The sequence below is a fragment of the Tamandua tetradactyla genome, chromosome 11 (assembly GCF_023851605.1).
Source record: "Tamandua tetradactyla isolate mTamTet1 chromosome 11, mTamTet1.pri, whole genome shotgun sequence".
NCBI lineage: Eukaryota > Metazoa > Chordata > Mammalia > Pilosa > Myrmecophagidae > Tamandua > Tamandua tetradactyla.
In genome coordinates this window covers 98,949,451-98,975,605 of record NC_135337.1, presented here as the reverse complement: position 1 = coordinate 98,975,605, position 26,155 = coordinate 98,949,451, and the positions used below count along the sequence as shown (strand labels likewise).

General features: G+C 38.0%; 1 protein-coding gene across 1 annotated transcript; it reads left to right on the top strand.

Moving 5' to 3' along the window:
- The first annotated feature begins 12,585 nt into the window (after positions 1-12,585).
- LOC143649316 (olfactory receptor 8H3-like) lies at positions 12,586-13,188 on the top strand. The gene has a single exon (XM_077119436.1). It carries the CDS (start codon positions 12,586-12,588, stop codon positions 13,186-13,188), a length of 603 nt encoding a protein of 200 aa, XP_076975551.1.
- The last annotated feature ends 12,967 nt before the right edge of the window (positions 13,189-26,155 follow it).

Genomic DNA, 26,155 nt, shown 5'->3' with positions numbered 1-26,155 from the left:
CTAGTTCAATGGGATCATTGCTGTTCCTCCTACTGAAAGCACTCCCCTTTTGGAACTAAAACCTGTAGACCAGCAAAACTCAGGGTCACAGGGACAGGTAGTGGCAATTTTCCTAGAGGATCACTAGGGGTAATAGTGTGGTGCCACTCCCATTTCCACCTTTTGGTTCCTGAACCCATGGATCCTGGGTATGGAAGAAACATCACTGTAGTAGTTAGATTCAGGTGTCAACTTACCTAGGTTGTTCTATTGCTGTGGACATGAGCCAATGGCAAGTGAATCTCATCTGTTGCTGATTACATCTGCAGTTGGCTAAGAGGCATGTCTGCTGCAATAAATTATGTTTGATATAATTGGTTGGTGCTTAAATGAGGGAGCTCAATGTAGCACAGCCCAAGCAGCTCAGTACAATTCATCTCAGCCTTCACAAGTCAGCCCAGGCCTTTGGAGATACAGAAAGAAATCACCCCAGGGAAAGTTGTTGGAACCCAGAGGCCTTGAAAGAAGGCCAGCAGAGATCACCCTGTGTCTTCCCATATAAGAAAGAACCTCAGTTGAAAATTAGCTGCCTTTCCTCTGAAGATATGTTAACTAAATAATTCATCTTTTGTTGAAAGCCAATCCACCTCTGTTTTGTTGCATTCTGGCAGTTAGCAAACTAGAATAAGCACCATAGAGTGGATGCCGATTCAGAGCATACACAGCTTCCTGGAGAACATTACCCCAGCCCTTCAAAGTATTTCCACCTAGTTGGCACCATAATTGAATTTTCAAAAGGCCATTCCACCATTCTATCGATCCAACTGCTTCTGGATGATGGGGAACATGGTAAGACCAGACCATTTCATGAGCACTTTCCCATTCCTGCACTTCATTTGCTGTGAAGTGTGTTGTTCCTTGATCAGAAGCAAAGCTGTGTGTAATACCATGATGATGGATAAGGCATTCTGTAAGCCCATGGATGGAAGTTTGACAGAAGCATTGAGTTCAGGGAAAGCAAACCCATATCCACAGTATGTGTCTACCCCAGTTAGATCAAATTGCTGTTCATTCCATGAAGTGAGGTGTCCAATGTAATCAACCTGCTGGCTGCTCACCTCGGGGAATACTGCAATATTGGGTAGTGAGTGTGGGTCTCTGTTGCTGGCTGATTGGGCACTCAACAGTGGCTGCAGACAGGCCAGCTTTGGTGAGAGGGAGTATGCTTTTCTGAGCTCATGCATAGCCCCATCTCTACCAACATGTTCACTCTGTTCATGAGCCCATTGGACAATGACAGGAGTTGCTGGGGAGAGAGGCTGACTGATATCCACAGAAAAGTCACTTTATCCACTTGATTATTAAAACCTTCCTCTGCTGAAGTCATTCTCTGGTGTGCATTCACATGGGACACAAATATTTTCATGTTTTTAGCCCACTTAGAAAAGCGTATCCAATATTTCTTCCCTAGACCCCTTTGTCACCAATTTTCTAATTATGGTCTTTCCAAGTCCCTAACCATTCTGTCACACTATTAGCAACAGCCCATGAGTCAGTACACAAACACACCTCTGGCCAGATCTCCTTCCAAGCAAAATGAATAACCATGTAGAGTGCTCGAATTTCTGCCCACTGGGCAGATTTCACCTCACCTCTTTCCTTCTAAGACATCCCAGAAAGGGGTTGCAGTGCTGCAGCTGTGAGCTTTTGGGGGGGTACATGCATATCATGCCAAACCATCTGTAAACCAGGCCCAAGTTTTCTCTTCCTCAGTCAATGCATTATAAGAAACTACCCATGAGGCCATAGCTCTGGTCTGGGAAAAGAAGATAATGTGGCAGGAGAGGAGACCATGGGCATTTGGGCCACTACCTCATGTAACTTACTTGTGCCTTCAGGACCTCTTCTAGCCCTATCACATATATACCATTTCCCTTTTTTGATGTAGTGCTACTACACATGCCCAACTTTAAGGCTTTGTGAGTCAGACAACACCCAGCTCATGATAGGCAACCCAGGCCAAGCTGATTCTCAAAAGGAAAGTTGTTATTTGCAGAATATGGTAAGACCTTTCTCCAAAATCCTAAGGGTGTGTATTGTGATTCTCCTATAAGGACCTGCCAAAGGCTCCAAACAGCATTTCTCTTTGCCATTGACACATCCAGAACCATTGGGTCTGCTGGATCATATGGTCCACGTGGCAGAGCAGCTTGTACAACAACTTAGACCTGTTACTGAGCCCTCTATTGTTTAGGTCTCCCATCAAAATTAGTAGGTTTTCTGGTCAGTCATCACTCAGTAAATGGGTAGGCACAGCACACCCAAATGAGGAATATGTTGTCACCAATATTTAAAGAGACCAACAGGGTACTTTGACTGTTTCTTGGTTGTAGGAGCCTCCAGATGCAGCAACTTAAACTTCACCTTAGAAGGGATATCTTGACATGCCCCACACCACTGAACACGTAGAAATTTCACTGAGGTGGGAGGCCCCTGTATTTTTGTTGGATTTGTCTCACATCCTGTGGCACACAAATGTGTAGAGTAGTTGCTCACCAAGTCGAATCAAAATGATATCTTCACTATAATTGATCAGTGTGATGTCTTGTGGGAGGGAGAAATGATCAAGTTCTCTGCAGACAAGATTATGATATTAGGCTGGAGAGTTGATATACCCCTGAGGTAAGACAGTGAAAGTACATTGCTGACCTTGCCAGCTGAAAGCAAAGTGTTTCTAAGGGTCCTTACTAACAGCTATTAATAAAAAAGGGTTTTCCAGATCAATACCTGCATACCAGGTACCAGGGGATGTACTGATCTGCTCAAACAATGATACCACATCCAGAGCAGCAGCTGCAACTGGAGTTACCACCTGGTTGAGCTTACAATAATCCACTGTCATCCTTAAAGACCCATCTGTTTTCTGTACAGGCCAACTAGGAAAATCAAATGAGAACGTGGTGAGAATCACCACCTCTGAATCCTTCAGGTCCTTAAGAGTGGCAATAATCTCTGCAATCCTCCCAGGAATCCAGTACTGCATCAGATTTACTATTTTGCTAGGTAGGGACAGTTCTAGTGGCTTCCACTTCCATTTTTCTACCATAATACCTTCACTCCAAAACTTTGAGAGCCAATGTGGGGATTCTGCCAGTAGCTCAGTATGTCGATTCCAATTATGCATTCTGGAACTGGGGAAATAACAACAGAATGCATCCATGGGCCCACTGAACCAACTGTGAAATGGATCTGAGCTCAAATTCCAATGATCATCTGACCTCCATAAGCCACAACTCTCAATGGTGGAGAAAAGTGATGTTTTGGGTCCCCTGGAATTAATGTCATTTCTCAACCAGTGTCTAATAATCCCCCAAATATCTGATCATTTTTTTCCCCCAATACACAGTTACTCTGGTCAAAGGCATTCTCAAGGAAGATTTGGAGGAAGATTAACGTATAAACTTGTGGCAGTGTAACAGGGTTCTCCCCAAAAGGTACCTGGCCTCCCCTTCATTCAAGGGACTCTGGGTCTGCATACGGTTTCAAGTCTGGAAATTGATTAAGGTGTCATGACTCTGCATTTTTGTAGTTCAAGTTAGAATTCTGCTCAGATGACCTAGAATGCTTCTATTTATACAGCTCAAACAAGAATATAGTAGACTGCTCATCTATTGTACTTCTAGGTGCCACAAATCTCTACAAGTCAGATTATTTTGACTCCTGCTTTGAGTTTGCTGTCTGTCATAATAGCCACATCAACTCTGTCTTTGGTGACTAATATGAACCAAGGCTGCCACCTGGCTTCTGCCAACTCAGGATCCCATCATCCCATTATGTTTTAGGATTCCAGTTCAGTGACAGCAGTTCCCACAGTAATGTCTGATCTACAGAGAAGAGTAACCACAGAGTTCTTCAGGGATGATGGTGTTAGTCTCACAAATTTATTTCTCACTGTTCTGGTAAGAGATGCATCCTCTGTACATTCTTGGCATATAAAAGCAGGCTTCTTATGATATATCCACTCTAACATTCCAATCTCTCTAAGTCTCTGGATCCCCTCATCTACATTATACCAGGGAAGTTCTGGAATTTCAACCTTATGTAATGTTGGCCACCTTTTGATCCATGTTTCATCCAACCATCCAAACAAACTATTAATGCCTTTTCTAACCCCTCGAGTTGTAAAATTGAATGCAGAATCTCTGCCTAGTGGACCCCTATCAATAAATTCTGCCGGGTCCAGCCTTATATTCCTCCCACCATTATCCCACACCCTTAAAATCTACTGCCACACATATTCTCTAAATTTCTGTCTATATAAATTGGAAAGCTCACACAGTTCTTTTGAAGTATAACATACCTCCTCAACTGTGATACATTGGACCTCACCTTTAAGGGTCTCTTGGGACTTTAGTCTTGTTATAGATCTGGGAGAAATGACAGGTGGGGGGGTGGGTCATGAAAAGAATTAGAAATATCTTCCAAGCCACTTGCTTCAGGGCATTTATTTGCTGTTTCATCTGGTGAAACAGGATTAATCATTCTAAGGCTAATCCCTTCAGGTGCAGGTTGGGTGGCCAACTCCTCAAGGTAGGCTGGAGTGGGGTGGCTATGTCCTCAGGGCAGACTGTTACAGGGCTATCTAGATAAGACTCAGCATGACCTAGGGTTTCAACCTCACCCCCGACATCATTATCAATCCAGATGTCACCATCCCATTTTCAGGGTTCCATTCCTTTCCAATTAATGCCCTCACTCTAACAACAGACACCATACAAGATTGAGATTTCAGTTTATGTTTTAAAGTTGCTACTCTAACAATAAGATTCTGAGTCTTATTTTCAGAAATCTCAAGTCTACAGCTACACAAAATAAGATTTTCCTTCAGGATACTCATAGAAGTGTTTACATCTCTCAGATAGGGTGTAAGCTTCTCATTTGAAGCCTTAAGCCTATCCCTTTCTGTCATTAATGTATACAGTGTTTCTAACAACAATCAGTCAACATCTTTATACCTCCTATTTCCACAAACCTCCATGAAGGTGTCAAGAACATTATCCCCAGAGCCTGGCTTCATATAAGCAAATCATTAGAAGAAATAAATTCTGATATTTTGACTACCTCTTTTGCCACTCATCCCACGGATTGGCAGTAACATTCTGATTACAGGAGCAGAGTCCTTAGTGCATTTGAGTCCAGTCAGAGTAGATAACCAATCATTATAACTCATTTTTAAGATTCTGGTTCTTAAGAAACACTCCTGGTACCAAGCTGTATTAGTTAGGGTTTCTAGAGAAACAGAATAAAAAGGAAAGATCTGTAAATTGAAAACTTATAAAAATGTCTCACATAACCATGGGAATGTAGAGTCCAAAATCTGTAGGGTATGCTGTGAAGCTGACATCTCTGATGGAGGGTCTGGATGAATTCCATTGTAGAGGTTCATCAGCCAAAGCAGGAAGAGAAGAGAGATGTCCCTTCTGAATCCTCCCTAAAAACCTTCCATTGTTTCGATTAAATTTCACTCATTGTAGAAGGCTCTTCCTTCACTGCTTACAAATGGAATCAACTGTGGATGCAGCTGACATGATCATGATTTAATTCTATGAAATGTTGTCATGGTAATAGACAGGCCAGCATTTGCCCAACCAGGCAAACAGGTACCACCATCTGGCCAAGTAGACACATGAACCTTACCATGACAATAGTGAAGTTGTCTGAAGTTTTCCCAGCCATGCCCACAATTTCTTTAGAGCATTTGATGAAGACCTGCAGAGAAGGTCTTGTGAGTGAATGCAAAACCCTTGATTCTAGAGCTCTGACATTTACCCAATCAGAACTGTAGCTCAAAAATTGATGTGATGGTTTAAAACTATTACGTACTCCAGAAAAGCCATGGCTTAATCCATATCAAATCTTGAGGGGCAACACATATTGCTTTAGGGTGGAAAACTTTTATTAGATTGTTTTCATGGATATTGACCTACTCAGTTGTGTATGTGACCTCTTGGTTAGATTGTGGCCATGGAAATATAATTCATTCAATTGTGCATGTGAACTTTTTGATTGAATGGATACTGACTTTATCCATTCAAGGCAGGACTTGCTGAGTTTACTAGAGTTCTTTAAAATGGGAAATATTTCATAGTTCATTTCAGGTGTCAACTTGGCCAGGTGAACATGCCTAATTATGTTGCTGTGGACATGAGCTAGTGGTGCATGGATTTCATCTGTTTCTCACTACATCTGCATTTGGCTAAGAGGCGTGCCTACTGTAATTAGTGATGGTTGATTTAATTGGATGGTGCTTAAATGAGAGAACTCAATGTAGTGCAGCACAAGCAAAACAGCATACCTCATCTTGTCACTCATAGCTCAGTCCAGCCTTTGGAGATGCAGAAAGGAATCATCCCAGGGAAATTTTTTGGAACCCAGAGCCCTGGAGAGAAGGCCAGCATAGATCACCCTGTGCCTTCCCATGTAAGAAAGAACCTCAGTTGAAAGCTAGCTGCCTTTCCTCTGAAGAACTAATGAAATAAATCCCCTTTTATTAAAAGCCAATCTGTCTCTGGTATTTTTGAGTTCCAGCAGCTAGCAAACTAGAACACCTGAGATGCAGACACTTGGAGAACAATTGCCTCAAAATACTGACACAGATGTTTGGAAATTCAGAAGCCACAGCATATGGCAGGAATTAAGTGAGGCAGAGGAATATAGACAAGTACCAGTGCTGAACACAGACAGAGATGTTTAGGGAGGCAGAGAGAAAATGTCCCCAGGGTAGCTGTTTCATATCAGAAGCCAAAGGACAAGCAGATACCAGCCACATGCTTTCCCTGCTTATGGAGGTGTTCCAGACACATAAGCATTCCTTAAACAATTGTATACTTTAGTTTGGACATTTTTATGGCCTTAGAACTATAAACCTGTAACATAATAAATCCCTTTTAAAAAAGCAGCTCCATTTCTTGTATATTGCATTCCAGCAGCTTTCACAAACCAATTATACTTAGCTTTAGTAATTCTCTGAAATGTTCTTTAGCAACCTATAACATTTACTCTTTTTGTAAAATAAGTATATAAAATATTCTACTTATCTGCTAATATGGTAGACAGATTTTTCTCCCATTCTCTCTCAAAAGTGAAACAGTCCGTTTTCCCCATCTCTTCTTCTTGAATGGCTTGCCCTCCTTTGTAATTGATTTCTTTTATGTTTTTGACCTTAACTTTCCGTTGTGCCTATGAAAAGTTATGGATTTTAAGACATCACTTTTATAAAATTATCAGGTTTGAAGGAACATTCTTTACAGATTTCTGCATCTTAAATTGTATATTTCTTTTTAAATCTTTTTCATTTAAACTTGTTAAGCTGGATTAGGTGGAAACATGTCTCTACCCATTTGGGGGGCTTTGATTAGTTTACTGGAATCCTTTGAAAGAGAACAAAAGAGAAAGCCAGGATTAAGAGAGAGCAGAGCAGAATGACATACCCAACAGAAGCCGAGTCCAGTGGCCTTTGGAGATGAAGAAGGAAAATGCCTGCTGGGGAGCTTTCTGAAACAGGAAACCAGGAGAGGAAGCTAGCAGATGATGCCCTGTTCACCACGTGCCCTTCCAAATGAGAGAGAATCCCTGAACGTGTTCACCATGTGCCTTTACAGATGAGAGAGAAACTCTGTATTTGCCATGGGCCCTTCCACTTGAGAGAGAAACCCTCAACTTCATTGGTCTTCTTGCACCAAGGTATCTTTCCCTGGGTGCATTTGGTTTGACATTTCTATAGACTTGTTTTAATTGAGACATTTTCTCAGCCATAGAACTGCAAATTAGCAACTTATTAAATTTCCCTTTTTAAAAGCCACTCCATTTCTAGTATATTGCATTCCAGCAGCGAGCAAACTAAAACACAATCCTACTCACTAAAAGATCTTACAATGGATCCAAACCCACAGGAATGAATTTTAAGAACAGGTTCTTTTCTGGGATGTATAAAACCTCAAACTACCACATTGAATCCTTTGGCTCAAAAAAGACATTTTTTTCCATAAGAAAAATGCATTAATTCCACCACAATATCAAAAAATCCTTAAATAATTTCAATAACAATATTAAGTACAAAGTCTCATCGAAATCACTTACCAGTGTGACCTGTCATAGGGCAAATTACCCTCAGGATGAAGATCTGGGAAGCTTAGAAGAAGTTATCATCTTCCAATATGGACGTTACAGAGTAAACGTTCCATTGCCAGAGGGAAAATTTGGAAAGAAAACAATGGCTACCAGTCCCAAAGAGTTCCAAAGACTTGCAGGGGGGACTCCATTTGATTTCAAGATGTGAGAATCATCTTTAGAGTACCCTTTGTCTTCAGGGATTGATAGAGTGGCAGGCCCCCAACTTTCCAATGACTTACTCAGTGGCACTGCTCTTTCCCAACATGAGGTTGAAGACTGCTACATCTTCAAACATTGGGGTGATGGCCAGAATCTATGGTACATCATTCTCAAGTGATTGGATTGTGACTGGACACTTCACAATGCAAGACACATTTCAACCCATTTAAAACAGTGGGATGGTAGCCTCTCTCTAGTTCCTGGGGAATATCCCCCACTTTCTCTGAATTCTGGGCACGAGACATCTTCCCGAACAATCAAGAGGTAAGGTCTCCTGATTATCTGAATAATCAGATATTATTGATTATTCAGGGGTTGAAGGCCCTCACTCTGCAAGTTCTGAGGCATAGTCACCTTGTCCACATATATTGGTGGGTCCACTATCTTAGCCTGAAAAGATGTCTTTGCTCCTGACTTCAGCTTCCATGATTCTGCCATTGTAGTTATTTTCTCATTTATCTGTCCTTTTTCTATTCATTTAGGCCAGAATGACAGTGGTTCCATACACACAGATCTTGCAAAAATCCTGTTTGTTTCGAATGCAGTATAGAGTGGTCACATCATGGAGAAAGATCTTCCACAGATCTTTCCTGGGTAATTGCACCTTCAATTGCACCTTCAATCCTTACTCATACAGAAGTGGCTACCTGGATGATGTTCAGTTAAATCTTTACAGAGAACTATTCTCTGGAGGCTCCCATTCCCAGAATTTTCCTTTTCTATATGCTCAGAATTTCAATCAATTTCTGTTTGTATGTTTGTGTGTGTGTGTGTGTGTACTGTGTGCTCAGGGATTCAGTTCTCTAAAGCTTATTGCCTTCTGCTCACATTTTACTATAAGCTGCAAGAAGAAGCCATGATGCACTTGCCACATCGATTGGGAATCCCATCAGTTAAATATTCAAGCTAATCACATTCAAATTCTGTTATCCACCTGACATTGAGACTCAATTTTGCCAAATTCATCAGCACTTTTAAACAAGGATAATCTTCCTTCCAGTTTGCAATGACACATTCATCATTTCTGTCTCAGACCTCTTTAGAAGAAACATTGGCATCCATATTTCTACCAACAGTCTCTTCAAAGCAATTTTGGCCTTTTCTATCAGGCAACTCATCAATCATCCAGAATCTTCCCCTTAATGATTTATCAAGCCATTCTTTCATTTTTGATATTTGCAATCACAGTAGCCTACTCTTCTAACACCAAATTCCCTTTTAGTTCATTAATGCTGATGAAATGCAATATACCAGAAATGAATTAGCTTTTCAAAAGGGAATTTATCAGCTTACAAGTTTACAATTCTGAGACCTTGAAAATGTCCAAATCAAGGTTCAACAGGATAATACCTTTTCACTGAAGACCAGCTTCTGGTGATCCTCAACTCTTCTGCCATGTAGTCAAGAACATAATGATGTCTACAAGTCACTCCCTTTTTTCCACAAGTGTTGTTGCTCCCAGCTTCTGGGTCAGTGGCTTCATCTCTGAGCTTCTGTGTTTGTCCTTATCCCTTAATTGTCTGGAGCTTTTCTTGTGTCTTCTTTCTACCTTTTATCCTCTTATAAAGGGCTCCAAGAGGAAGATTAAGACCCACTCAGTATGACATGAGTCGTATCTCAACTTAAGTTAATATCCGACTCGCTAAAAGATCCAACTTATAATAGATCCACACCCAAAGGAATGGATTAGCTTTAAGAACATGGTCTTTTTCTGGGTTACTTACAACTTCAAACTTTCATAGATATATAACAATCATCAATTAATGTAAGATTCACAACATAATTCACCCAGTTATATAGAGAGGAAGTGAGGCTTTGGCCATTAAATTAATTATAAATGCTTACTCAATTGAGCATTGAATTTTACTTTCTTGTGTCATGATTCTTTAAATACATCAAAAGACAGTACACTAAAATAATGAAGCCAAGTTGTACAAACATTGTTGTGATTAAATATGATACATCTGCTGTATAGATGAAACAGAGGACACTGGCAAAACTGGGTGGTGAAACTCCACCATGATTTTCTTTCCATGCCTCAAAAACACCCATTTATCAGCTGGTACACACTCCTAGAGAGAAGTTAGTTATACTGCACCAGCCAATGCAAAGTACATGAATTGTGGGTTTTATATAAGCCTTTTATACATAGGTCAAAATGTATCACAAATATTTAATAACAAAACCAAATGTTGCTGAAAATAAAGTGCAATAAAATTATGTAAATATTTAAATATACCTAAAAATAAGCATTACACATACATAGGAAAATAATTGAAAGAAAATACATCTAAAGATTAACATTTCATTTTCCTATTTGAATTTCATTGTATTCTATGTCTATGTTGCACCTTTAAATATAAAAATGTGTCACTTTGAAAAATGTGCTAATCCATCTCTGGTGAAATAGATTAAGTATTTCTCTACAAATATCTTCCTCATTACCCAGCCATAATTAGGGCATCAGAAAGAAATCCGAAATAGGCTGCTCAATGTTATGGGTTTCTGTGGGGAAGCCACCTCTCTGCTACTAACCTAACATGAAAGTATTAGTCCTTGAATTTTTCATCATTGGAATCATGCCAAGTAACATACCTTGGGAATTGGCCCCAGAGTTGGCCAGATACTATCATTACCTGCAATATTCAATATAAGTGTTGTTGTGGCATTAACAAGGCACAATGCAGGGGACATTCTGTTCTGCTTGTGTTAACAGTAGCTCACTAGTGTACTTGTGAAACATAATTTCAAGATTAACTTTCTATTTGACCAGGACCTGAACAAAAACTTTAGGTTGATATTCTGCTTTAGAATAAAAAGAAAGTCATGCATAAAAAACTAAGCAATGTTACCTTGAAGGATTACAAATATATATCTGAAATTTCAGGCTCGTTAACTTACATATTGTGTTTTTGACAAAATATTCATGAAGATATTGCTGGAAGTTTGTACTCACCAACTTTGGCTTATGGTAAGTATTAGATTCTAAAAATTAGTGTATTTTAGTTTATAGAAAAATAAGAGGATATTATATAATGAAAAGAATATATGTATACATATCATGTCATCCTTACCTAAGTTTTGCCAGGATTTGTAGAAATTGAAATAAAGAACTCATGATATCAAATTCATCAAGCAAGTCTATATATTAAAAACAGGTTTTTTGAAAAAAATTAGTTTAGATAATCACTTGAATGATACATCTGCAATAAATCAATAGTAAAATACATTCTATAACATTAATACTCCACAGCAAAGCAGTAAAGTAGCCTGAGGATTTAACTTAAGATCTGTCATTTTTATAAGTAAAATTGGATAAAAGAACAGTAAATGATGTATTAATTATCTCTATCATTGTTTTTTTATATATCTAGTACTTTTTAGTTTGTTCTTCTGAAATTAATTTAAAGTAAGTAGAGTGTTTTGAGCATGAGTTTTTGACTCAAAAAAATCTTGGTAGAATCGCCACACCAATAGCACTTAAAGGTTGTGACTAAGTTAACTTTGTGTTCCCTTTTATTAACTAAAATAATTGTGCAGTAGTAATACCTTTGATCTAATATTTACACCTTGATAAATAGGTAAGTAATAGGAAATTTTTATAATAGTTCATGTACATTTTAACTATTCAATATAAATGAGTTTCTATTACCTAAAATGGAAATGAAGTTTTATATCAAATTTATATTTGGCAGTCAAGGTAAGAACTTTTCATTCACACTTTCAAAATACATCATAAAGTTCCAGGAATGTGAAACTAACTTTTTAAAATGCATAATTATCAATATGTACATATAACATTTTGAAATCATTCATGCCAAGTATCACCTTTGATTTTCCTACAGTTTACAAAAGTTGAGTGCTATGGGAAGTAGGAATAACACAAATGTGTCTCATTTCATTCTTATGGGATTGACAGACTCTGAAGTGATCCGACCAGTCCTCTTTATGGTGTTTCTCCTGATATATCTGGCTGCTGTGCTGGGGAATGCAGGGATGATACTGATAATTCATCTGGATCTCAAGCTTTGCACACCCATGTACTTTTTCATTAGTCAGCTGTCATTTCTTGACTTTTGTTACTCCACAGTCATTATACCTAAAACCTTAGAGAACTTACTATCCTCCAGAAAGTACATTTCATTCACAGGCTGCTTCACCCAAATGTCCTTTTTTGCCTTCCTGGGTATCACTGAATGTTTCCTTCTTTCTTCAATGGCTTATGACCGCTATGTAGCCATCTGCAACCCTCTTCACTACACTTTGGTTATGTCCACAAAGCTCTGCTATGTTCTCATCACTGTGTCCTACATGATAGGTTTTATTCAATCATTAGTCATTGTCCATTATGTGAGCAGTTTGCATTTCTGCAACTCCAATGTTATCTATCACTTTTTCTGTGATACAACTCCAATTTTAGCCCTATCCTGCACGAACACTCATGATACGGAAATCGTGACATTCATTCTTGGTAGTTTAACTGTAATGGTGTCTCTTACCACAATCTCTGTGTCCTATGGGTCCATATTGTCCACTATACTGAAAATTAATTCCAGTTCAGGAAAACGCAAAGCCTTCTCTACTTGTGCCTCCCACTTCTTGGGAGTCACCATCTTTTATGTCACCACAAGTTTTACCTACTTAAAACCAAAGAAGTCCTACTACTTGGGAAAAGATCAAGTGGCCTCTGTATTTTACACTATGGTGGTCCCCATGGTGAATCCATTCATTTATAGTATGAGGAACAAAGAGGTGAAAAATGCCCTCATTGCAGTCATGCAGAAGAAAGAGGGCTGTATTCATTTCACAGTCAAATGAAATGACTATGATTCTGAACACTTTTCTATCATTGTCATTTGGGTACTTATTTTCTAAACAAATGTCATCCTTTAATTTGTTTGAATTTATGTTGAGTCATCACCTATTTGACCACATATAATCTGAATATATTTCCAAGAATGTGTTTTTAGAAATAATAGCATTTTAGACATGAAATATGTGGTAGTCTTGTGGTTCAAAAATATGTGTTTAATGAGCAATAATATAAAAAAAAAAACATGGTAATATTCTTGATGTTGCATCACAGAAATCCCCAAGCTTATTCAAATTTCAGAGAATTTTATCATGGAAAGCTTTCTCAGAAGTCATTCCATTTCCTCTGTAGAAAAGATATATAGTACATCTTAAAAGTGCTGCTTTGAACGAGAAAATCTAGGGTGTAGATCCCAGAATTGCCACCTTTTATCAATATATCCCTTACTAAGTCACTGAATATTTAAATCTAATTACCTCAAGAGGTATTTTACAGATTATATAAGATGATGAATGGAAAAAATGTAATGTACTAATAAACCTTAATGATGACAATCACCAGAATGTCTACAATCTTGTAAAATTTGGGATACACAATAACTTTTGTGATGCAAATGTTCATTGGTCCTTTATAAATACTTTTGACTAATCTTCCTCATAAACAAATATCTGAAAAGGAAAAAGAGCAATTCAATATTATGTCATAAATCAAAGTAACATATGGGGATAGAATTGTTATAGAAAAAAGTGTATGTGAACATTGATGAAACTTTGGAAAATATTTTAAATTATTAAAGAAAATAGAAACAGCCTAGCAATTTTTGAGAGGTTTCTTCATGGTCTTCCAGACTCATATTTTGCATAGGTATACATATTATTGTACATATGTATATAATTGCTGGTTAATTTCTATTTCTATTTTGCAGCTTTTGTTTTACATTTTACATTGGTTATTCCTTTGACATTTAAGTTTGGGAGATGAAAATTTGCTTGGTATATTAGTTAAATCAAGAATCTCTACTTGTAAGACATTAAGACCTGAAGTTTTGTAAATTCATCAAGTTAAATATTTGCGCATGCTTGTCTCTCTTCTGTGTGTACTTGCTAACCATTTGAAAATCCTACCATTCTGTGGTGCATCAAAAAACTTCAGTAATTACTATTTCTTTGTATAATTTCAATATGAGTAAAAACAAATTTCCTTTTTCCTGGATGCCATATGTTTTCTAAAACAATAAAATTTTGAGTTAAATTTTGGTTGATTTGATTTTAACAACTATGGTAGCAAAAAGTTGCATAGCCAAGAATTTATAATGAATCCAAATTTTGTACATCCCATGAATTTCTGTCAGGATGGCTGCCAATAATTCCTTTTGAAAATGTTTCTCTGCTATTTAGAATTTCAGTTTTAATTTTTATAGCTATGCAATGTATATTTAAGAAAATATGTATTCTTCACTTTCTTCTATTCGATTATTTGTATTTGTACTTAAACTTTGATTATTAGAATGCTTTTTTTGCTTCAAGTGATTTTTAGCTTTCTTTTATTGTAAAAAATAACATTCACACCAAAAAGCAATAAATCCCAAAGCACAGTGCAACAACTGGCCTTGGAACATACTTTAGAGTCCAGCATGGCCCACAGTTGCATAATCCCATATCCTTCCTTCTAGCTGCTTCAAGACACCAAAGACCAAAAGAAACATCAATACAACAATTTGGCAGTCACACATCCATCAAATCCCCCCTCATTGCCACCACTCCATCTTCTCCTGTGATATCCCCTTATTCCCAGAGATTGCTGCGCCATGCCTGCTACAATCCTGTGATGTTGGAAAGGGCTGTTGACAACATAGAATAATTAATGTTCTGGAGATGCTGACCCCCTGAGCCTCAGGAGTCATCTAGCTTACTAACACATCTGGAGGCTGCAGGCCACTGGAAAGCAATCACAGTGCTTGGAACATTTGTAGAATCCCAGACAAAACCTCAGGAATTCCTCAGGATTGGCAGGTATGGCCTTGTTTGAGGTCCACAAACCATGACAATATGAACATCCACTCGAAGCTTGCATAAGTGCAGCCTCCAGAGTAGCCATTCAAATTTATCCAAACTCCCTCAACCAGTGACATACCTTTTTCTTACAATTCTTTTCCCCTTTTTGGTCAGGAAGTCATCATTGAACCCATTGACCCAGTGCTAGGCTCATACCCAAGAGTCATATCCCACACTGCCGAGGAGACCAGCATCCCCAGATGTCATGTCCCACATAGTGGGGAGGATAATGATTTGAGAGAAAGGCCACATTTGAGCAAAAAAAGAGGTCTTCTGGAAGCAATTCCTAGGCACAACTATAGTAGACTAAGCCTCCCCACCAAAAAAAACAAGCTTCACATAAGCAAGCCTCAGGACTAAGAGCTTTGACCATTGACCTGGGAGGCCCCAAAGTCCTAGAGAGCACCAGGAGTTTTCCCAGTGGTAAAGACTAGTAGTTATATATGTTTTCTCTCATCCCTCAAGGAACTCTGCCAACACTTCTTAATTATCTGCTCAACATAGACTGAGATGTATCTAGGCATTATATTAAGCTATAGAGAACAACAAGCCATATTCCCACACTGGGCTCCCTGTGCTTGAGTTATTTAAATGATCCATCCAGACAGGTTGGTCAGATTATGCTACCAAAAGTTTTGTTTCTGAAAAAAAAAAACTTTCGTTTGGTGCAATACAACAGGTGAAGTTCTAAAATACAATGTCCTCCCTGCCCTGTACTATGATCTACCTTAGTCTAGACCCAACTAAATTCACTCTTATCTCTAGTCAAAGCTGAATCTCTGTTTCAATTTCCTAAACACTATATACAGCAATGCTGACCCTCTAAACTGCCAAACTCCCACTCTGAGTCTTAGGTGTCATATAGGCACCCAGTGTTTTAGGGAAATCCCAGGCTATACATATATAGTAGAGCATCTCAAATCTAGAAATTAAAATTACTGTTCTGGACTAAATGTGACTGCTATAAGACCTTACAGACCAGGTCCCAATTATCTTATATTTGCTTTCTAAATGAGAACATAAAATATTTGTTTTATTCTTCCTAGTTTATTTTGCATTACATAATGTTCCACAGGTTCATTCACAACATTACATGCCTCACAACTTCATACCTTTCTGTAGAAGCACAATATTTGATCATATGTATACACCATGCTTCACCATCCTTCTTTTACATCTGTGGATCATTCAGCCATTTCACCCATTGGGCATCCCATTTAATGTCCAAAGTCAAGAGTCCATCTCTCAAGTTTAGACAGTTTTCATTGCTCCCAAGAAAAAAATAACTGATAAACACACTCTCATCAAATAGAAAATCCAAATCTTCCCTTGACTCTAGTCCCACTCTTCCATTAATTATCCATGGTATTGCTGTGGTACTATTGATGTTTTCCTGTTTAAAATAGCCCATAGCATGCAATAATAGTTTCACTCCTATACCCTGAAATTACACAGACTTTACAAGATGTGTACATTTAAAGTTGTTTTTGAATGGATATTTATATTTGTGGTGTTAATTAGTGGGATATATGGCTCTACACAACTTCATTCAACCATGTCCACCTTCAATATGACAATATAACTTATAGAACCACTAATGAACTGCCTCACTTAAATTCCCTTACATTTCAGTTTTACCACATCAGCTAACTTTTCATCCATATCTAGCTTGCATGTATCTATAGCTCCCCTGTATTCTATGTTATAACACTTTTAATTTACTTTTATCATGGTCATAAAAGTGAAATTGTATGGTATCTATCACTTTGTGCCTGGCTTATTTCACTTGGAATTCTGTCCACAAGATTAATTGACCAGGGAGAGTACCAAGATGATGGCTTAGCAAAGTGTGGGATTTAGTTCATCCTACAGAACAGCTACTAAATAGCGAGGAACAGTACAGAATAACTGCTGGGGCCACGTCAGTGACCAGACACAGAGTGTATCCCAGTCTGGACCACCTGGACTGACTGTGAGCCCTCCCCCAGAACCGTGAGTTCCTCAAGCCATGGCAGTTGGTGCCCCTTCCCCACAAGTGACTTCCCAGAGGGGAAAGGAAAGGGACTTTATCAGCAGCAGGGGCTGAGTGCAACTAAGCCTCAGCTGTGGAATTAACTCACAAGTTCTGACTATTAAAAATAGGCCCCCAGCTCAGTTGAACCTGGTCAAAGTGGAGGTTGCTGATTTTTGCCTCAGCACCAAGGGGCAGGGCTGCCAGAAAAAGAAAAAAAGAAACAGAGGTTTTTGGATCAAATAGCACATAATATTTGAAAGGGTCTGGGCTCTGAAGGAAAGGAGGGGGCACATAGGATCTGAAGGTACACAAAGCAACATACCAACTTCTGGTCTTTATAGGCAAACCTGAGGAATGGGGGTCCTGCTCTGAGAAGGATCTTTCTCTTTCTTTTTGTGGCTGTGTTTCTACAAAGACCTGACTGCCTTTGCATAGAGCAGTAGGGCTTCTCAGGCTGCAACTGCCCCAGGCATAGGCAGAAACAAGCTTATTTGAGAGCTTATCTGGAGCGTGCACCTTCCCCAGGAGAAGAGTGGGGCCTAGCTCAAATGAATACCTCACTCAAGGAATTCAGACCCCCAGGGTTTGGAAAATTGAAGTGATTAAAACCAGCCTACAACCTCTCCTCTGTCTCCATCATGCCCCCAGAAGGAGAGTCTGCCAAAGTTAAAGGTACCAAATCACCGTATGCTGGTGGGACCTGCAGGCAGACAAGCACAACATACTGGGCAGGATAAGAAAAACAGAGAGTCCAGAGGCTTCACGGGAAATTCTTTCAACCTTCTGGGTCTCACCCTCATGGAAAACTGATGCAGGAAACTCTTTCCTCCTGACAGGAGGCCAGTTTGATCTGAGAAAATCTGGCTGGGGTCTATAATACCTAAGTAGACCGTCATAAGAGTGGGAGGAAAATGACCCATACAGGCAGGGCAAGAAACAGCAAAATAAGAACTGAAAAATTCTGCTCTATTAAAACCTAAGCCAGAATAAGCTGAACTGAGTGTCAAAGAAGAGATAGACAACAGTCATCCAGCAAGAAATTCCTCGCATAAAGAAGTGAAAATAAACTCCATGAATAAACTAATTAAGGTAATTAAATACCCAGATGCTAGCAAAAACTAACAAATCACACTAGCAAAATTGAATATATGGCCCAGTCAAAGGAATAAACCAACAATTCAAATGAGATACAGGAGTTGAAACAATTAATTCAGAATGTTCAAACAGACATGGAAAACCTCATCAAAAATCAAATCAATTAATTGAGGGAGTATATAAAGAAGACAAAGAATAAACAAAAAGAAGAAATCAAAAGCCTGAAAAAACAAATCACAGAATTTATGGGAATGAAAGGCACAGTAGAAGAGATGAAAAAAACAATGAAACATACAATGTCAGATTTAAAGAGGAGGAAGATAGGATTAGTGGATTGGAGGCTATTAGGGCAATGCAAATCAAAACCACAATGAGATATCATCTCACACCCACCAGAATGGCCATTATCAGTAAAATAGAAAATGACAAGTGCTGGAGAGAATGTGAAGAAAGAGGCACTGTTGGTGGAAATGCCAAATGGTACAACTGCTGTGGAAGGCAGTCTGGTGGTTCCTCAGGAAGCTAAATATAGAATTGCCATATGACCCAGCAATACCATTGTTGGGTATCTACTCAGAGGACATGAGGGCAGGGACACAAACGAACATTGGCACACCATAGTTTATAGCAGCATTATTTACAATTGGGCAGTGATGGAAACAGCCAGAATATCCATCAACAGATGTGTTGCTAAACAAACTGTGGTATAAACATATGATCGAGTATTCTGCAGCTGTAAGACAGAATAAAGTTATGAAGTATGTAACAATATGGATGGACCTTAAAGACATTATGCTGCATGAGATTAGCCAGAGACAAAATGGCAAATACTGTATGGTCTCACTGATATGAACTGACATTAGTGAATTAACTTAGAGAACTTCATGGGTAACAGAGACCATCAGGAGATAGACGTAGGGTAAGATATTGGGTAATTGGAGCTGAAGGGATAAAAATTGTGCAACAGGACTGATTGTAAAAACTCAGAAATGGATAGCACAATACTACCTAACTGTAATACAACTATGTTAAAACACTGAATGAAGCTGAATGTGAGAATGATAAAGGGAGGAGGGCTGGGGGCAAAAATGAAACCAGAAAGAAAGATACATAATAAAGACTGAGATAGTATAATCTAGGAATGCATAAAGTGTATAATGATAGTGACTAAATGTACGAATTTAGAAAATGTTTCTGTATGAGGAAGAATGAAGGAACGTCATTACTGCAGGGTGTTAAAATAGATGGTAATAAATATTTTAAAATTTTAACTTATGTGTGAGACTAAAGCAAAAAATTTTCATTTGATACAAAATTTATATTTTAACTAGTGCAGTTCTTAATATAATTTATATAGACAACTTAATTGAACACCATAAGTACATGGAACCTTGAGTAGGGCACAAGATTTTGTTGGTTTGTCCAGAGTGATGGCATGACAAATCCCAGAGTGATTTGATCAGTGAATAAAAAAGTATTTGCAAAGTCCCCTTCAGGGGATGCTGAGAACCTTCCCCAAGTTGAATTCTTAACATGCTCACAAGCACTGGGGATAGCCAAAGCAATAGGCTGAGTCCCCAATCTTGGGGGTTGTTCATATGAAACTTAACCTCACAAGGGATAGGCCAAGCCTACTTAAAAATATGCCCAAGAGTCACCCCCAAAAGAACCCTTTTGTTGTTCAGATATGGCCTCTCTCTCACACCAACACAACAAATAAACTCACTGCCCTCCCCCTGCCTACATGGGGCATGACTCCCAGGGCTGTGGACCTTCCCGGCAACATGGGGCAGAAATTCTAGAATGGGGTGAGATTCAGCATCAAGGGATTGAGAAAGCCTTCTCAACCAAAAGGGGGAAGAGTGAAAAGAGACAAAATAAAGTGTCAATAACTGAGAGATTCCAAACAGAGTCAAGAGGTTATCCTGGAGGTTATTCTTACACACTAAATAGATATCACCTTCTTAGTCAAGATGTAATGGAGAGGCTGGAGGGAGCTGCCTGAAAATGTGGAACTGTGTTCCAGCAGCCATGTCTCTTGAAGATGATTGTATAATGATTCAGATTTCACAATGTGATGTGTGATTGTGAACACCTTGTTTCTGATGCTCCTTTTAGCTACCTTATCAACAGATGAGTAAAACATATGGAGTAAAAATAAATAATGGGGGAACAAATGTTAAAATAAATTTAGATTGAAATGCTAGTGATCAATGAAAGGGAGGGGTAAGGGGTATGGTATATATGAATTTTTTTCTGTTGTCTTTTTATTTCTTTTTCTGAATTGATGCAAATGTTCTAAGAAATGTTCATGATGATGAGTATGCAACTATGTGATGATGTGAATTATTGATTATATATAGAATGAAATGATCATTAAAAAGATTAATCTACCTTGTAATGTGCTTCAGGATATTTTTTATTATTTCTGCATAATATTCCATTGTATGTATATGCCACACTTTATTTACCCACTCATCTGTTGATTGGCACTTGGGTTGTTTCCATCTTTTGGTGATTGTGAATAATGGTGCTATGAACACTGCTGTGCACGTATCTGTTTGGTCACTGCTTTTAGCTATTCTAGGTATATATCAAGTAATGGAATAGTTGAATCATAGGGCAACTTGATATTTAGTCTTCTAAAGAACCACTAGACAGTCTTGCATAGCAGCTGGGATTATACATTCCCACTAGCAGTGCTAAATGACCCAATTTCTTCACATCCTCTTCAACATTTGTAGTTTCCTACATGTTTAATGTCAGCTATTCTTATAGGTGTGAGGTGGTATCTCAATGAAATCTTTATCTGTATATCCCTTATAGCTAATGAAAATGGACGCATCTTCATGTGCTTTTTAGTCATCTGCATTCGCTCTTCAGAAAAATACCTATTCATACCTTTAGACCATTTTATAATTGGGTTATTTGTTCTTTTGTTATTGAGTCATATGATTTCCTTCATGTATACATGCTATGAAACCTTTATCTGATATGTGATTTCCAAGTATTTTCTTCTGCTACTCCACCATTTTGACAGTCTTTTGATGCACAGAAGCATTTTATTTTGAGGAGTTTACATTTATCTACTTTTTCTTTCATTTCTTGTGTTTGAGTGTATAGTTTAAGAAACTATTTCCTATTACTAGGCCTTGAAGGCATTCACCTATATTTGTTTTGGAAGTTTTTTGGTCCTTGTCATTGTATTTAGGTCTTTAATCCATTTTCAATTAATTTTTATATAAGGTGTAAGGTATGGGTCCTCTTTCTTTTTTTATTTCACTATTGAAATCCCGTTCTCCCATGCCCTTCTACTGATAAGACTGGTTTGTTCCAGTTCAGTGGATTTGGGGGCCTTGTCAAAGATCATTTATCCATAGATTTGGTGGTCTATTTCCATACTCTTGAGTCAATATCATTGGTCAATAGTTCTATGTTTGTGCCAGTACCATGCTGCTATGACCACTGTGGCTTTATAACAAACTTTACAATTAGAAATTATTAATCTTTTCACTTTGTTCTTCTTTTTTCAGGATTTTTTAGCTATTCAAGGTCTCTTCCCTTTCCAAATGAATTTGATAACTAGCTTTTCCAAGTCTTCAAAGTAGGTTTTTGGAATTTTGATTGATATTGCATTGAATCTGTAGAATAATTTGGGTAGAATTGACATCATAACTCCATGAGAAGGATTTTCCTATTATAGTATCATGTCACCTGCAAGTAGTGAAAGTTTAATTTCTTCCTTTCTGATTAGAATGTTTTTTTACTGCTTTGTCCTGCCTGGTTGCTCTAGCTGGGATTTCAAGTACAATGTTCAATGACAGTAATGACAAAGGGAATCCTGGCCTCATTCCCTGTCCTATACTGGGAAAGAGTCCCAGTTTCTCTCCACCAAATACAATACTGGCTATGGGCATTTCATAGCTGTCCTTTATCATATTGAGGAATTTATCTTTGATTCCTACATTTTTGCAGTATTTTAATCAGAAAAAGATGCTGAATTTTATGAAATCCTTTGCCAGCATCTATCAAGTTGATCATGTGATTTTTCCTTTTCAGTTTGTTAATATGTTGTTTTACATGAACTGATTTTCTTGTGCTGCAGTTCCCTTGCATTCCTGGTAGAAAACCAACTTGGTCATGGTGTATGATTCTGTTAATGTGTCATTGGATTCAATTTGCTATATTTCCTTTAGATTTTTTCATCATGATTTGTTAGGAAGATTGGACTGCAGATTTCCTTTCTTATAGCATTTCTACCTGGTTTGTGGGAAGATTTTTGATGATTGATTGAATCTCTTTAATTTTGATTGGTTTGTTCAGCTCTTCAATTTCTTTTCAATAGACTATAGATTATACATGTGTTTCTAAGAATTTATCAAATTATTTATTTATTTATTTATTTTTATAATGTACCTTTTAACCCATTTCTCATCTTGTACATGCACTGTGTCTTTTATTATAATTATAGCCCCATAACACTTTTTGCTGTTTTTTTATGAACTGTTCTGGTCTTGATTTCATTTATGTACATTTATATGATTTAGAAAATGCATCCTGTTCTTGGATTTTTTAGCAAGAAATATCAACAGGTTTTCTAAGTTTAGAGACAGTAGAAAGTTCTGAATATCATGTTATTTAAAAAACATTTTTGTTGTCAATTGTTAACAAACAAACATACAAACATTCTATACATGCTGTGCATCAATGGCTCACAATATCCTCACATCACTGTGTATTCATCACCGTGATCATTTTGTTGAACATTTGCATCTCTCCAGCAGAAGAAAGAAAAAAGAAAAACTCATATATGCTACATACCTAACCCCTACCTCTTATTGACCATTAGTACTTAAATCTACTTTAATCTTTGTTCCTCCAATTATTTATTTTTATCAATATTTTCTACTCTTCTGTCCATTCCCTAGACAAAAGGAGCATCAGACACAAGGTTTTCACAATCACACAGTCACATTGTGAAAGCTATATCATTATACAATCATCTTCAAGGAACATGGCTACTGGAACACAACTCCACAATTTCTGGTACATCCCTGTAGCCACTCCAATACACCAGAAACTAAAAAAAGGATCTCTCTATAGTGTATATGAATAACCTGCAGGAAAACCTCTAAATTCTGTTTGAAATTGCTCAGCCACTGACACTTTATTTTGTCTCATTTTTCTCTTCCCTCTTTTGGTTGAGAAGGATTTCTGAATCCCTTGATGCCACATCCCAGCACATCCCAGGATTTCTGTCCCATAATTCCAGGTAAGTTTATAATATTGCAAGTCATGTCCCACAGAGATGGGGAGGACAGTGAGTTCACTTGCAGAATCAGATTAGAGAGAGAGAGAGGCCACATTTGAACAATAAAAGAGGTTCTCAGGGGGTGACTTTTAGGCCTAATTTTTTTCTAATTTTTTTTTATTGTATAATATAATACATATACAAAGCAAAGAAAAAAAACAATAGTTTTCTAAGCATTATTCAACAAGTAGTTACAGAACAGAATCCACAGTTTGTCATGAGCTACCATACCATCACCTCAGATTTTTCTTTCTAGTTGCTCCAGAATATAGAAGGCTAGAAGGAATCAATTTTTTTATCATCACAATTGACTTTGTGTGTGTGTGTGTGTGTGTGTGTGTGTGTGTGTGTGTGTGTGAAAAATAACATATATACAAAAAGCAATGAATTTCATAGCACAGTAGAGCAATTAGTTGCAGAACAGATTTCAAAGTTTGATATTGGCTACAATTCCACAATTTTAGATTCTTACATCTAGCTGCACTAAGATATTGGAGACTAAAAGAAATATAAATTTAGTGATTCAGCAGTTATATCATTTGTTAAACCTCATCTTCTCTGTGTAACTTCACCATCACCTTTGATCTTTCTCTCCCACTCTTTAGGGGTATTTGATCTATGACCATTCTAACTTTTTTGAAGGGGCTGCCAATAATATGGAGTAGGAAGATGGAACTAGCTAATGCTCTGAAGAGTCTCAGCCCTCTAGGTTCAGGATTTATCTGGTCTAGGGACCCATCCAGATGTTGTAGGTTTGTGGAAAATTACCTAGTGCATGGAAAATATGTAGAATGTTATATGTTGTCTTAAGTGCTCTTTAGAACTAGCCAGAATGGTTTGGGTTTGGGTTTGGCAATTTATGATAGGTAGCAATGTCCAATTGAAGCTTACACATAAAAATGACTTCCAGGGTGGGCCACGGTGGCTCAGCAGGTAAGAGTGCTTGCCTGCCATGCCCAAGGACCTGGGTTTGATTCCTTGTACCTGCCCATGTTAAAAAAAAAAAAAGAATGACTTCCAGAGTAGCCTCTCAACTCTATTTAAATTCTCTCTGCCACTGATACTATATTAATTACATTTAGTTTCTCACTTTTGGTCAGGATGTAGCTGTTGATTCCACAGTGCCAGGGCCAGACTCATACCTAGGGTCACCTCCCATGCTGCCAGGGTGACTTTCATCCCTGGATTTCATGTTCCATGTGGAGGGGTGAGTGCAATGATTTGATGTACAGGGTTGGGCTTAGAGAGAGTTAGGCCTTGTCTGAGGAACAAAACAGGTCCTCCAGAACTAACACTTAGGCATAACTATAGGTAGGCTAAGCTTCTCTGCTACCTACATAAGCTTCACAAGAATAAGCCTCAAGATCAAGGGCTTGGCCTATTGATTTGGGAGTCTCTAATGTTTGATACTGTGTTAGGGGATTCCTTGATGTTAAAGTTTAATAGTTGATATTTTTCTCCCATCCCTCAAGGAAATTTAGCAATGCTTTCTGAGTATCTGCTCAACACACTCTAGGATGTATCCAGGCATTATATTAATCTGGATTAAAGGCCCTCACACTTATTCTGGGCTCCCTGTGTTTCAACTGTTCAACTGAGCTGGGCAGACGTGTTGAGTTAGATTATGTGTTGCAGAAAATTTAGGTTCCAGGCAGAATAAACCTTTCTTCCTTTGGTCTCAAAGAGTAGGTGCTGTGCTAAAATAAACATAATATCTTTTTTACCCTTGTGTTCTGAATTATCTTAATCCCTACCTGATCAGCCACATTTTCATCTCTAAATACCAGGTCATAAATATATTAAACACCCTCTTAAAATACAGAAAATATAATTTCCACTTTGGACTAGATTTGTCTGTTATAAGAATTTACAATCTAGGCCCCTGTTTTCTTATAAGCATTTTCTAAAGGAGAGCATACAATTGTCCTTCCATTTCTCACTTATTTTGCTTCACCAAATGTCCTGCAGATTCATTTACATGTTGGCATGCCTCACAACTTCACTCCTTTTAGTAGCAGCACATTTGGTCATATATAAACACCATCATTCACAAATCTACTTCTCAATTGGTGTATCCATCAGCCACCAGAATTCATTAGGCATTATGTATAATGCCCAAAGTCCACAGTCTATCAGCACTTTCAATTTTAGATAATTTTATTGTTTCCAAGAGAAAGATAACCAATAAACACACCCTCACCAAATAAGAAATCTAAACCTCCCCTTAACTCTTGACCCTCCACCCAGCATTTACCCTGCTGTTGCATTGGTACTGTTGATGCATAGTCCATAGCATGCAATACCAGTTTTCTCCCTGTATGCTAACTTAAACACTTTTTGTACATGACTCATACCTTTGAAGCAGTTCTTGCAAGGACTAATTTATATTTCTAGTGTAGTCAGAGGGAGACATAGGTCTATACAACCCCTTTCAATCATGTTCACCTTAAATATGGTAATATTACTTACAGACCCCACTAGTTAACTGCCTTCACTTC